Source organism: Dipodomys merriami, unplaced genomic scaffold (assembly GCF_024711535.1).
Source record: "Dipodomys merriami isolate MVZ:Mamm:240054 unplaced genomic scaffold, mDipMer1.0.p SCAF_192, whole genome shotgun sequence".
NCBI lineage: Eukaryota > Metazoa > Chordata > Mammalia > Rodentia > Heteromyidae > Dipodomys > Dipodomys merriami.
In genome coordinates, this window is record NW_027203293.1 from 312,501 (window position 1) to 326,734 (window position 14,234).

The 14,234-nt window shown below is 44.0% G+C and overlaps 1 protein-coding gene across 1 annotated transcript in view; it reads left to right on the forward strand.

Moving 5' to 3' along the window:
- The window catches only part of Erich6b (glutamate rich 6B), a 47,862-nt gene extending 39,807 nt beyond the window's left edge, over positions 1-8,055 (forward strand). The window contains exons 10-14 of the mRNA XM_070028425.1: positions 1,604-1,761; positions 3,876-3,961; positions 4,110-4,262; positions 5,494-5,719; positions 7,819-8,055. Of these exons, the coding sequence (XP_069884526.1) occupies positions 1,604-1,761; positions 3,876-3,961; positions 4,110-4,262; positions 5,494-5,719; positions 7,819-8,031 (836 nt within the window). The 3' untranslated portion in view covers positions 8,032-8,055. The remainder of the gene's footprint in view (positions 1-1,603; positions 1,762-3,875; positions 3,962-4,109; positions 4,263-5,493; positions 5,720-7,818) is intronic.
- Positions 8,056-14,234: the final 6,179 nt, after the last annotated feature.

Here is a 14,234-nt window from a genome sequence, read left to right on the forward strand (position 1 = left end):
GGGACCCTGGGTTCTATCCTTAACATTGAAAAAAATTACTTGTTGTTATAATAATGGACAAAAATTGAATATAAAACAAGTGTCACAGGGTGGGAGGTGTAGCTCAAATGGTAGAGCAACTGACTAGCAATTGCAAGGCCCCGAATTCAAATCCCAATATCACCCCTTAAAAAATAAAAATATTGCAGTTAGGCATTGGTGATTCACACCTGTAATCCTAGCCATTCAGGAAAAAATAGATTAGGAGGATTGTGTTCTAGGCCAACCCAGGGGGAAAATTAGCAAGACCCCCATCCCAACCAATAGCTAAATGTGGTAGTATGTGCCTGTCATCTTAGCTGAACATGAAAGCATAAACAGTATCTAAGCTGACCCTGACACAAAGTGAGACCCTATCTCAAAAATAACCAGAGTAAAAGAGGCTGGATATATGGCTCATAGCCTGTTTAGGAAACACAAAGCCACTGAGCTCAAGTACTAACACACACACACACACACACACACACACACACACACACACACAGGAAGTATTGCTATGAAAAACTAAATTGTATGCTTTTTTAAATTAATTTCAATAAGAAAATAGTTTTTGGAATCAAGCATGGTGTTGCATACCAGATACTTGGGAGGCTGTGGTAGGAGGATTTCAATCCAAGGCCATCCCAGGCAAAAATGAGAGACACTATTTGAAAAGTCAACTAAAGAAAGAAGGGATTAGGTGTAGTTTAAGTGGTAGATAGAGCACAAGTAAACAAAAGACTGTGAGTTTAAACCCCAAAGGAAGGAAGGAAGGGAAGGGGGGAGGGAGGGAGGAAGGAAGGGAGGGAGGAAGAAAGGGGAAATGGAGGATAAAGGGGGAGGATGGGGAGGAAAGAAGGGAGATAACTTTGAGAGGGGAAAAAAAAACTGCTTTGAGTTAAATGTGAACCAAAAGATTGATGAATGTGTGTATACAACAACAACAACAACGTTTTTTAAGATAGGTCTCCATATAGCCCAGGCTGGCCTTGAACTCCTCTTGCCTCTACCACTCAAACACTAAGATCACATTCACGGGCCTGAAAACTTTGAAAGATTCTATGATTTTTTTCACTCAGCCTATGCAAAAATGTCCAAAACTGAAGAAAGATGACAGGTACTAATAAAATCTGGGTGAGGTTTGAGCCCCAGACATTAAACCCTTATAAGGGCACCAATTCTTGCCCTACATTTTAAATGACATATTAATTTACATTTATGTTTTGAACAAAACATATGGCAAGGATGGATTTGCCTCTCTAACTGACCCCTCAGCTGAGCCTTTATTTAGCAGCCACACCTCTTGTTCGATGAGTATTCCACTCTCTGCTTTGGAGTTAGGACATGGTCACCTCATCCCTCAGATCCCCATACCTGAATGAAAAATTCCAGACTAAACTGGAATCATATCCCCTGCCTTTCTTGCTTCAAAGGCCTTGCTCTTCCTCCTACTTGGCAGCCTTTTCACTCGGAAAATAATTCCCCAAACCTTCAAGCTGCTTTGGTACCTTGAGAGATCCATCTTCCCTAAAAGCCCTATCCAATCCAGTCACTGAACTGAACACAATCATTCAATCATTGGCAGCTCCCAAGGAGTTTACCACTTATTCATATATTCTATCATATGAAACAAGCCTGGAGGCTGAAACAAAACGCAAGGAGAAGTTGGAGATGGAAAAAAGGAATACTGAGCTTCAGAATAAACTAGAACTAGATACAGAGTGGATGCAGAAGATGACGAAGGTAAAGACAGCAGGGTGGGGAGCTCTCGCTTTGCACAATGTGTTACTTTCCTTTTTCTTTTGCTCTTGGCTCAGGTAAGACACACACACCAGAACCCAAACAAAAAAAATATCTAATGTGTGGAGACCTAACCCAATGTGGGTTATTGGCCGGTTGATCAGGATTTTACAAGGAGTTATTAAGATTCTTTTGTCTACTAGGCCCATAAGCCTATAAAAGAGAGTAGAATAAAGAAAATACATGTAATAGCTTTCTCCTCTAATATATTAGAATCCAATACACAGTGCATAAATGAAGAAACTGTTGTATATCCATACAATAGAATACTATTCAATACTAAAAAGAAATGAGCTACTAAGCTGAGAAAAAACCCATACCTTGACACTTAAATATGTATTATTAATCAAAGAAAGCCAATCTGAGCCAGCAGGTGCTTGGTGGCTCATGCTTGCAATCCTAGCTATTCAGGAGGCTGCCCCAGGCTGCTCTCTTCCCAGGTGTAGGACCTTTGACTTACCTCATTGCTCATCTGACTCACCTGACAAGCCAATGAAGAACTTCTTTCTCTAGCCATGTGAACTGAAAGGCTTTCCCAAGAAAAACCATTTGGACACATGATCACATACAAAGAAAAAGAAATTTAATGTCAGAAACCTGACAGGCTAACTCACAGACTGAGAGTTGCAGCTAGAGGGGACTAAAAGCCCCAATATATGAGATTTGGGTGAGACATGAGGTACTTGAGAGAAAGGGGAGGGGGGATTTCATTGTGATGGGACTCAGATTTATGTTTGCAGCTGCCTGCGTCACCTGATAAGACCTGTGTCAGCTAATTTCAGGAAAGTGCCTGTGTCAGCAGATTTGGGGGAAAGGCCATGCTTTACATCAGGATAACAGAGTGGCTCCTAAGGTAGAGGAGGTTAGGCTAATGTGAATAAGCTGTTTATGCAACTACAACAGCTTTAAAAGAAAGGAAGGTAGCACAAATCCAGGAAAGAACAGATGTTCTAGATTCTCTAGAAAGGGAAAAAAGGACATGGGACAGCAATACAATGTTAGTGGTCATTACTGAAATTAAAACTCTGAAGAGGGGCTGGGAAGGTGGCAAAGTGGTAGAGCACTTGCCTTACATGCATGAGGCCTTGGGTTCGATTCCTCAGCACCACATAAGCAAAAAGAAAAAAGCCGGAAGTAGCGCTGTGGCTCAAGTGGTAGAGCGCTAGCCTTGAGCTGAAGAGCTAGGGACAGCGCCCAGGCCCAGACTTCAGGCCCCACGACCGGACCCCCAAAAAAAACAAAAAAACTCTGAAGAGGTGGGATAAGGGAGACAAGGAAAAGGGATGGAGGTGAGTCTGATCAAGGTCCATGATATGCACATGTGGGCATGTTGTAATGAAACCCTTTTGTACAACTAATTGATGCTAATATAAAAGTGTATGGAGAGCAAGGTACAGGTGTAATCCTAGCTACTCAGGAGGCTGAGATCTGAGGATCGAGGTTCAAAGCCAGCCCAGGCAAGGACGTCTGTGAGACTCTTATGTCCATAAACCACTAGAAAACCAGAAGTGATACTGTACTTCTACAGTGTACTTCTACAGGTAATAGAAGTACTCGCCTTGAGCTGAAGAGCTGAGGGACAGTGCCCAGTCCCAGAGTTCAATCCCCATGATCAACAACAACAACAACAAAAAGTGTATGGAAAAAAGAAAATTCAAACACCAAACCCAAAGAAACAAACTCAATAATTATTAATAGATTCAAACAAAACTGACTGAGCATACTTGGGCAAAGAAGTGGCTTTCTTTAGGTGTTTTGGGTTTTTTTTTTTTGGGGGGGGGGGTCCGGTTGTGGGGCCCTCAGCTCTTCAGCTCAAGGCTAGCGCTCTACCACTTGAGCCACAGCGCCACTTCCAGCTTTTTTTTTTCTGCTTATGTGGTGCTGAGGAATCGAACCCAGGGCCTTAAGCATGCAAGGCGAGCACTTTACCACTGAGCCAACTTCCCAGCCCCTTTCTTTAGGTTTTATATATTACTTTTTATTTTTTTATTAGCTTACATTATTGTCACTTTTCCACACATATTTAGTGTATTCTAATCAGTCTCTTTTCTTCCCAGATGCATCAAGGTGATGGACTATTACTTCTCTATCCCAATAAAAATGCCTTCAAAGTTCTCTTTCCTGATGGGACAGGCCAGATCTAGTATCCTCTGGAGTAGTGAGGATGTTCATATTGATGCATACAAGTGTGTGATTGGGGGCTGGAGTATGGGACTTGACTGAGGACCATGTCCTTTGAGGGAACAAAAAGAATGTCCCAAGTTAATGCTTATGCCTTAACCATCTTCCAGCTATCCTTCAGGAAATCTAGCTATGCTCATCTCCTGTACAGATGTTGCAATATTCACATACATTGTTCTAGAAGACAGTAAAAATGCAATTATCCGGGCCCTCATCAACAACATTGGCCATGCAACCTTCTATGATAGACATGGGAAGGTCTGGTAAGCTTCGGTCCTGAGTACTCATAATCACTGGCAGAGGAAGTTTGATCTTCAGCCCCTTCCCACCCCTGCTTTCCTCCTTCCCGGGCTCTTGAGTCATGAATGTTAGAAACAGGAGGAATACTGGGAGCAATTTCTAAAGATTGTCATGGCAAAACGGCCTCTCCAGGCGTGCGAGAGCAATGATGGACTCAGAGACCACAGACTGCTGACTTGCCCTCCTAAGCACCTCTTGCAAGTCAAATATTGGGAGAATTCCCTCCAAAGCCCCAGGTCCTCTCTGTTGCAGGGGTCTCGATGGAAGGTCGGTGAGGGTCTTGAAGATACTCAGAATCCACAGTCCAAAAGGCAATTTCTAAACATGCTGTTATAAGGCTGGAGGTAAAGTAACTGACCCAAGATCACACAACTTGCTGATGGTAGAGCAGGCTTTGGTCTGAGAGAGTCTTGGCTTCAAAGTCCAGGTGTTTAATTCATCATTGTACATATAGCCTCTTGTTTAGATAAAGAGGAATGAAGTAAAACAGGTGAGGACCCAATGGGGAAGGAGATTAAGAGGCTACACTACGTTCAGACAACAGAAAGTGCTGGGAAGATTTGAGACTGGAGAGTGACAAGGCTCCATCCAGCAGGATGGAGCCAACCCTACTACAGCAGGCCTCTGAGGCAAAACTTCCCAGTCCCAGACAGCCCAAGCCTGTGTGATCTGGTAGACTGAGTAATCTAGGTTCCCCTAAACCTATCCTCTTCTAATTAGCCTAGGTCTCTGCATCATTCCTTCCTTCATTCCATTCCCCTGAGACATGACAGGCCCAATGACACCAAGTCTAGGGGCTGCTGGTGAGAGCCAGGGCTAAAGGAATATGATGAGTTGAAAGTCCAAACGAAGACAGATAGAAAGGCATAGTGGGGACAGATAGCAGAGAGATCCATCTATCCACCTTCCAGAGCACCAAGATCCAGAGACAGAGTATGGAACTGATTGAGGGGCCAGGCTCTGAGAGGCTGAGCGAGGAAAGGGCTAGAGCTGAAGACAGCACCTGGTCTCTGGTTCACCTTCCTTGTTGGAATCTCTTCCATCTTCCAAGACACTGGAGGCCTTTCTGTGGGTTCAGGAGGAAAGGGAAATGTGTAAGGGAGGGGAACAGGAGCCCCACTCTGATGGAGCATGGTTGAGACCCAGGCTCCAGGACTCAGCAGTGTAGTTGTCTGTCCCACTTTCTCTGTCTAGGTCCACCTTGAGCTTCAATCTGGGATACTACTTCCTGGAAGGCAAGCGCCAGAAGGCCTGGAACTGGTGGGACATAGGCATGCACTCCCATGCACCACCTGTTCGACCTATCACCTTGAAGCTCAACCACTACATTCAAGTAGAGATAAGGAGGCAGGATATGATCATCTTTTGCTTTGTCCACAAAAAGAAGCACATTTGTTTACATCTGGGCACCAAGTACAAGGTAAGGCCTCTACTTTCCCCTCCCCTCTGTATATAGTATGCATTGGCCATGCCATAGACCTCTGGGCCACACCTGATACTTAACCATAGACACATGCACCCATGTAACTTACCAACACTAGGAAGTTGAGCACAGAGGAAACTGATGGCCTGAGTCACTATGAGCCAGATGGAAAAAATAAATAAATAAGGAGGCCAACAGGTATTGACCTCACGTGACAGCACAGTCCTACTGGAAAGGAGGGCCAGAACAAGGGGGAGTCTGTCTTTTCTCCTCCTCAAACACACTTATCCCAGAACAAATGACCACCTGGAACTTGGATATGCTCTACCCAGAGTGGGAAGATAGAGGAAAGCATGATTAAGACAGATAATGAGTCGGGATCCTCTGGAGTTCTGACTGTAGTAGGGGAGGAAGGTGGTCTCTTTAGCCCCTGCCTGACAAGGAAGAGACCTGAACCAGACCCTGGTGTTGATCCAGGGTCTCTCCCCATTCAACATGAAAGACTCCATTCTCAAATGCACCCGTCACTTCTGGGCGATATCTGGCAGTTGTCTGATCTTACAAGGTTTGGAGGATACCTTGCACAACAACTTTTCTTCATTGTGGTATTTTTACACATGCACACAATGTACCTTGAACAAATTCACCCCTCTATATATTCACTCCTTCCCTCCCTCCTCTCTCCTCTGTCCTCCCTCCTTTTTTAAACAGCATTTGGGTTTCATTATGTTGCATTCATTTGAAAATCCTTTTCAACTCTCAGTAGCTCCTCCTTTCCCCTCTCCCTCCCCCTCTCTCTGATTCCACCCTAGACAGCCCACTTTTATGTTTATGACCCATTACCATCATCATCATTTTTGTGTCTATACTCCACAAATGAGTCAGAACATATGATATTTGGCTTTTTGAATTTAGCTTATTTCATTCAAGATGATGACCTCCAGATCTACCCATTTCCTGGTAAATAATACCATTTCTGCTGATCATTCTTTTTTTTTTTTTTTTGAGTCCAGTCATGGGGCCTGAACTCTGGGCCTGGGCGCTGTCCCTCAGCTCTTCAGCTCAAGGCTAGCGCTCTACCACTTGAGCCACAGCGCCACTTCCGGCTTTTTTCTTTTTTGCTTATGTGGTGCTGAGGAATCGAACCCAGGGCTTCATGCATGCAAGGAAGCACTCTACCACTGAGCCACCTTCCCAGCTCCCTGCTGATCATTCTTATAGTCATATATTTTCATTGTTTTTCTGAACTTCAGCCTATCATTAGTGTCTATTACCACGAGGTTGTTGGCATATGGAAGTAGTATGCTGCCTGTCTTATGTCTCTGTATTGAGGCCAATTCACTGGTTGGTCATTTTAATCACCTGTGGTCTTGCAGTTCCCAAAGCCCAAGCAAGACTTGGTAGTGGGAGGTTTGCAGTATAGCTTCTGCCTTCTAAGCTGAAGGACAACTCAGTAGCTAGCCTTTGCCCACATGCTCAGGGCACCAGATCTGGTGTTAGTGCATCACTAAGAGTGTGAAGTCATTTCATGAAAACCTCATCCAAACCTCATAGAAACAAAGCCTAGTGGTATTATCCTTTATGATTTCTCTCTCCAAGACCATCAGCCTCTCTGGGCCACACACAGGTCAGAAGGTAACATACAGATGGTCCCACTGGGGCAAGGCCTCATCCCAATAGAACCCAGACACATAACTTCAGGGAGCCTGAGGTAGAAGTGAGATGCTAAGGGATGTCCTATCCCTGAGAGGCCTGTGGCCCAGCCCTCGAGTAGACAACCCGTAGGCAGAAGCCTCACATTCCACAGAGAACTCAGGCTTTAATAGGCAGGCCACACCAGGGTAGAAGGAATTGTTCCTCTCTGGTTTGCAGTCAGGCTGGCGTGTAACCTAAGCCCAACATTACCACAGTCCACGTGGCCACAGGCACAGGCCAGTTGGATGTGTTTGAGAGAGCATCAGGAAGGCATCAGTTGCAGGGATGAGGGAACAGATTTTCCCTTCATGGTGGACATTCCTGAATCATGGGCACCGGGCTGTAGGAATTGGGTGTCCAGGCAGCATGGAGCTTCACCTGGCCTTCTATGATTCCTACAGTTCGTAGACTCCGATGTGCTGGGGGAGATGAAGGCGAAAGCAGTTTTGGAGGTAGAACCTGGCCAAGCCGTTCGGAAGATCCAGATCCTTCTTGAAAAAATAAGTAGAATCCTGAAATTTTTGACCATTCCTGATTTGGAAATGCTCATAAAGCAAGCCAAGATATTACTAATGAAGATCATGTATCCAAGGAGGAAAAAATTTAAAATCTGATTTTAGAGCAGTCACCAATTATTGCCCAGGTCTTATTCAACATCTTCTAAATATCTTGGGAATGGGGAAATCTCAGGAGCTCTGGGAAAACCCCCAAAGACCTACTTAAATCTTTAGGATTAGCTTATACTTTGGGACCTGTCAAAATGCTATCACTGAAAAAAAGGTTTTAGGGAGCTAATATAACCTGCTTCTGAGCAGAAAAGACTTGGTGGTCATGCTTGATATAACAGCTTCCAAGGCCGGTTGCCATTTTAGTAACAAACATGCCAATACCTGCTTGCACTTCTAGTCACTGCTGTGTAGAAGGCTTGCTATTTTTTAGTTTTTGTTTTTGTTTTTGTGCCAGTACAGTACTTAGGCCTGAACTCAGGGCCTGGACACTGTCTCTTAGCTTTTTCGCTCGATACTATATATGATATAGGTATCACTTGAGCCACAGCTCCACTTCTAGCTTTTTGGGGGGCTAATTGGAGATGAGTCTCATGGACTTTCCTGCACAGGCTGGTTTCCAACCTTGATCCTCAGATCTCAGCTTCATGGGCAGCTAGGATTACCAGTGTGAGTCATCAGTACCTGGCAATATAATTGTTCTTTGGCAGTACTTTTGAAGTACTTTCCACCCTCAGGATACAGACAGGTTAGCTCTGCCCCTTATAGCAAATAGCTTTATGCCTCGGTTTCGGCATCTAGAAAAATGGACCTAGAATAGAACCTACCATAATAGAGCTGGGAGTATTGAATATGTTCATGCTTATAGCTATTTCTACAAAAGTGTCTGGCCAGTAGAAACCACTTGGTGAGTTTCTCTCCTTTCTTCATATCTGGGAAGCTCCGGTGGGGGGGGGGGGCGCTCCTTGTTAAACATATACCTCTTAGGTGAGTCAGGATGTATCATTCTCTTAGGCCTTTCTCATCATCACACTCAGTACCATCACCCATGCACATACCATAAGCCAAGTGGGCTTATGCTCAGCACCATACAAGTCACATGGCTGTGTGACACAGATAGTACTTTATGGAGGAAACAGGAAGGTTAAATGACTTGCCTAGGATCACACTCACTAGTACCTGGCAATGAAGACTGGTGGTCTGACCTACCTGGTAACAAATTGTCACTCTGGTGACATGTTGGTTTAGTGTGGTTTCTTTCTTTTTGTAAATGACAGTCAACCCCGAGGGTCAAGGCCCATCCCAAATACTACTGCCCTTATTCTACCAAGATGCTGCTGACTGTACATCTTCACAGCTTTCCAGCCTCCAGAAGTCAAGCTATTCCTCCTGGCTTCAGAACATCTAAGCAAAAGCCCATAACACAGAGCCTCATCTTTGGCCAAGTGCATGTGTAGAAACAGCTCAACTCCTGGACATTGCTTCAGCAATGTCCCAGAGGCTCCCACTAACCCTCATCTCATCACAGACCACTCCCCCACCCCCCATCATCCACCTACCCCTGCCACATCAAGGGGAAAATAGAACCCAGCCTACATCCATTTCCCAACCCAGAAACCAACCTGGAGCCCAAAGGGAGCCATGTGAAAATAGTTGGGAACTTCTAATCGCTGGGACCCTTCGGTCACTGGTAACCATCATCAAGACAGTAGATAAACAAAACAGGAAGTGTGTAACCTGGGTAAAAACATGGATGCAAATGCACTGCCAAGTTCAGGGGGATCTTCTGTCCTGCTGTGTCCAGCTCATTCTGGAGATGGGTTTTCTGCACATCTCAGTTCACTTAAGTCTCCTGATCACTCTCGGAAGAACCTCCTGGTCTCTGGTTTTCTCAGTTTGAATGAAGTGTCTTTGGTCCAATTCAGTGTAGCAAAGGAAGTGGGAAAGTTTATCCTGTACACACAGCTTCAGTGGATGCCAAGCATGGGAGTCGTTTCTAGAAACAACAGGCTTAAGTTGGACAGCCTCCCACAAGGTACCTTCTGTATATTCCTGTCATAGCCCACTTCTCAAGATAATCTTAACCCCAAAACAGTCGTGGAAACCCCTTCTTAGTACAGCCTAACAATTAGTCAGTCCCTACAGAGAACAGTGACACCCAAGTAAGATCTTTGTGGCCTTCTCTCCTCACGAGCTCCCACGGCCTGCCAAAGACCTTCACTGAATGTCACCATCACCCAGACTATCAACTGAGAAGCTATGGTAGGACTAGTGTGGGAAGGCTGGTGGAGATGTTATGCAGTCACATCCACATGGGACTGCCACACCTCACTGGTGAATGGAGAGGACCTGATGGTCCCTGACAGCTTTGGAGGCCAACTGTCATTTCAGTAATGACCCATATCAGCCCCTAGAGCCTGTTGCTCCTCCAGTTACTGCTGGGTAGTAGTTGTTTTCCCTCGAGATTCAGACTGACTTAGCTCTGCCTCTTGTTGGCTGTGTGTCCTTGGGCGAGCAGCTTTATGCTTGTTTCTACATCTGTAATTGACCTAAATAATACCTACAATGATTTTATGCATGAACAATCACCCAGGACAAGGACATCGACTAAAATACAGCACTCCATTGCAAGATAACAAGCTATAAGTGACACACACAACTACTAGAGTCACATCCCTTTACATGCCAACATCAAAGTGTTAGTGCCATGGGCTGGAATGTAGCTCAGTGGCAAAGTGCTTACCTAGAAAGTGTAATATCCAAGGTTCTAACCCCAGTACAAAAAGGACCAAATATCCCATGTGCATATAATCCCTTTTTCTTACTATTATGGTTTGAATCTTAAAGGCCATGTGTTGAAGCCTGTGGCACTATTGGGAGGTGGTGGACCCTTTAGGAGGTAGAGCCTAGTGGAAGTTAGATCATTGGCGGTGTGCCCTTGAAGGGGATAATGGGACTATTCCCCCCAGCCTCTCTGCTTCTTTACCACCATGAGGTGAATGGTCTTTCTCTACCACACACTTGCTTATGTCATTCTGCCTGCCACAGACCCATAGAAGTGAGAGTCAAGCAAACAGGCACTAAAAGCTCTGAAACTATGAACCAAAAATAAATCTTTCTTCATTATAACTCGGGCATTTAATCACATCAACAGAAAGCTGGCTGGAACAGTTCACATGCACCAAAGACAGCTTCTGAACAGCTCTCAGACACAACTAGGTCATCCAAGCCTGTGGCCATCTCTCAGACCCAACTCCAATACTTGCCCTCCCTATCCCCTTTGACCTTCTCACTACATACAATAATTGAAATAAGTCTGCTGTGGAACAAAGACATGTATGGGGCTGGCAATGTGGCTTAGTGGTAGAGTGCTTGCCTAGCATGCATGAAGCCCTGGGTTCAATTCCTCAGTAACACATAAATGGAAAAGGCCAGAAGTGGTAAGGTAGCTCAAGCAGTAGAGTGCTAGCCTTGATCAAAAGCAGCTCAGGGACAGTGCCCAGGCCCTGAGTTCAAGCCCCAGGACTGGCAAAAACAAAAAAAGGCATGTATGTCCTGAAACCAGACAGCTCTGGGTTTAGGTCTTGACACTGCCACTTGCTAAGTGACCTTGAGCAAGGTAGTGACTCAGTTTCCTTATCTATAATGAAGGGACAATCGTAGAGCAAAGGGCGATGATAAGGATTAAGTTTTTTAAAAAAATCATTCAGAGCTGTGCTTAAGTATTGGCTCACACAGTTATCAACCAATCTTTTCTCCTTGATGTTGCTCCTTTCATCATACTCGAAAATCATTATTCTCTTCATTATAAATTATACCTGGCCATGAAAAGGTATTAGTTTGATCAAACAGTTTGTGGCTAACAGTTAAAAGCGAAGAGATTTCATACAGAAATGAGTTTCCAAGACTTGGAAAAAATATTAACTGAAGTAAGCCAGACCCAAAAAAACATAGGTCCCCTGGTTTCCCTTATCTGCAATAACTAGTATATGTCTAGGACAAGCAAAAGAGGTCATATAATCATATAAGCTGATGCTAAGTGAAATGAACCCCAAGATAGGGACACAAGAGATTTTATCTTTCTTGCTATCCTTGTTAATGTACTTATAATGTATTATGTGATTTTTTTTTCTTTGAATGTTCTTCCCCCATGGTATAACCCTTGTTGTCACTGTATTTGATTCTGGTGTCCTGCATCTTATATATACATTTTTCTAATTTGGGGAGGGAAAGGGAAAACAAAATGCTGAAATAAGGATACAGGATGACCCATTGTAACAATAAGATGTACGAGACACTATGTTGAAAACAAACTTTACAACTTTGTGGGGAGGGGAGATTCAGGGAGGTAGGGAGGAAAGGGAAGGTAGGAAAAAAACAAAGGAGGGAGTAACAATGCTCGATAGGAAATGGACTCATTGCCTTGTTCATGTAATTGTAACCCCTCTGTACAGTATCTTTACAAGAAAAATATATATTAAAATGTAAAAAAAAAAAAAAAGAAAAGAAATGAGTTTTCAGCATCTACTGTAACGGCCATTGAATGCCAGCTGTCAAATGCTGGAGAGAACAACAGGGTACACAAAAAAGTCACATGCAGAGCCTCAGGCCTGGAAGGAAATATGGAATATGGCCAACTGACTACAAAATGCACCTCTGTGCTAGTTTGCTAAGAAGGTGGTTGTGATGAAAATGCAAAATTAGATGACAAACAACAAACCTCATAGTTCTGAAAGAAATCTATGGCCAAGGTGTGGGCAGCTCCCTCTAGAGGTGCTGAAAGGAACTGTCCAGGAACTCTCCACCTCTCCCAAACACCACCTTCCAAAAATTCCACAGTGCCATGTGTGTGCCATTGTGTGCATGGGCACACAGTGTGGTGTCCAATCACCCTTACAAAGATGGAAGCTGTATTGAAATAGCCCATTCTACTCCAGTATATGATCTCATGGTAACTACTTCTACGAATACCCTATTTCCAATAAGGTCATATTCTGAAATGTCAGGGCTAAGATTTCAATACATGAATTTTGCTGTACAATTCACCTCAAGCCACCCTCTGACTCACATACCGCTCCCCTCTTAGGCCTCCACTCTCCTGAGAGAACGAATCCTCTGACTTAGTATTTTCTCTCCAGAAACTAGGCAGGAAAAGGCATTTCTAGAAATGGAAGGGCACTAGGTTGGACTGTTAATCAGAACTAACATAGTAGATGATACTGAAGGACTTTCTGAAGGATAAATGATAGGTAAATAATCTGAAGTTAATGGAGCCTTTTCCAATGTGTATGTAATGAGGCCAAGCACACATAGACAGCAAGCATCCACATGTTATATGAGAAAGGAGAAAGGAAGGACAGGCTGTCTGTACTAGATTCCAGATAGGGAAGTAGAGAGGCAAGCCACAGCAAAGACATTAAACTGTTTTCTGGAGGGAACAGTGGAAAGCAAAAGAATGTACTGAGCTGAGTTGCAAAATGAAGTAGAGTTAGGGGTACAAGGCATGCTGGGAATTTCAAGAAGAGGCAAAGGTGCAGATGTTGAAAGCAAGACATCTAGAAGAGACACAAGACTGGCATTTGGCCAAGTGCTGGTGGTTATAATCCTAGCTACTCAGTAGCCTGACATCTGAGCATCATGGTTTGTAGCCAGCCCAGGTAGGAAAAGTCAATGAGACATCTCTAATTGACCACCAGAAAACCAGAAGTGGCACAGTGGCTCCAAGTGGTAGAGTGAAAAAGCACAGGCACTCAGTACCCAGGCACTGAGTTCAAACTCCATGACCAAAAAGAAAAAAGAAGAAGAAAAGGAGTATGGCATTTGTAAAGGAAATGCAAAATCAATTGAACAACCCTGAGATTCTACTGTGAACTCAAACAACAAATTTTGGTAGGAATGTGGGGGTAAAAGGAACCCTATTGCACTGTTGGTGGAAATGTAAACTACCACCACCACTCTGGACAGCAGTCTGGAAGTTCCTCAAAAAACTAAACAGAGACCTTCCTTACAGCCCAGACCTACCACTTCCTGGGCATCTACCCAGAACATTATAAACCAGGATATCCATGTTCATTGCTGCACTATTCACAATAGCCAAGGTGTAGAAATAGTTCCACAATAATGAGTGGATCCAAAAAACGTGGATTTTCACACAGTGAAGGTTTACACAACCATTAGAATGTCAGTTACAGGGAATGGATCAACCTAGAACAAATCACATTAAGTGAGGTAAGCCAAGCTCAGAAGCACAAATGGCACGTTTCTGAGATGGAAAAGCTAGACCTACATTGGGACATAATCAATCAGGTCTT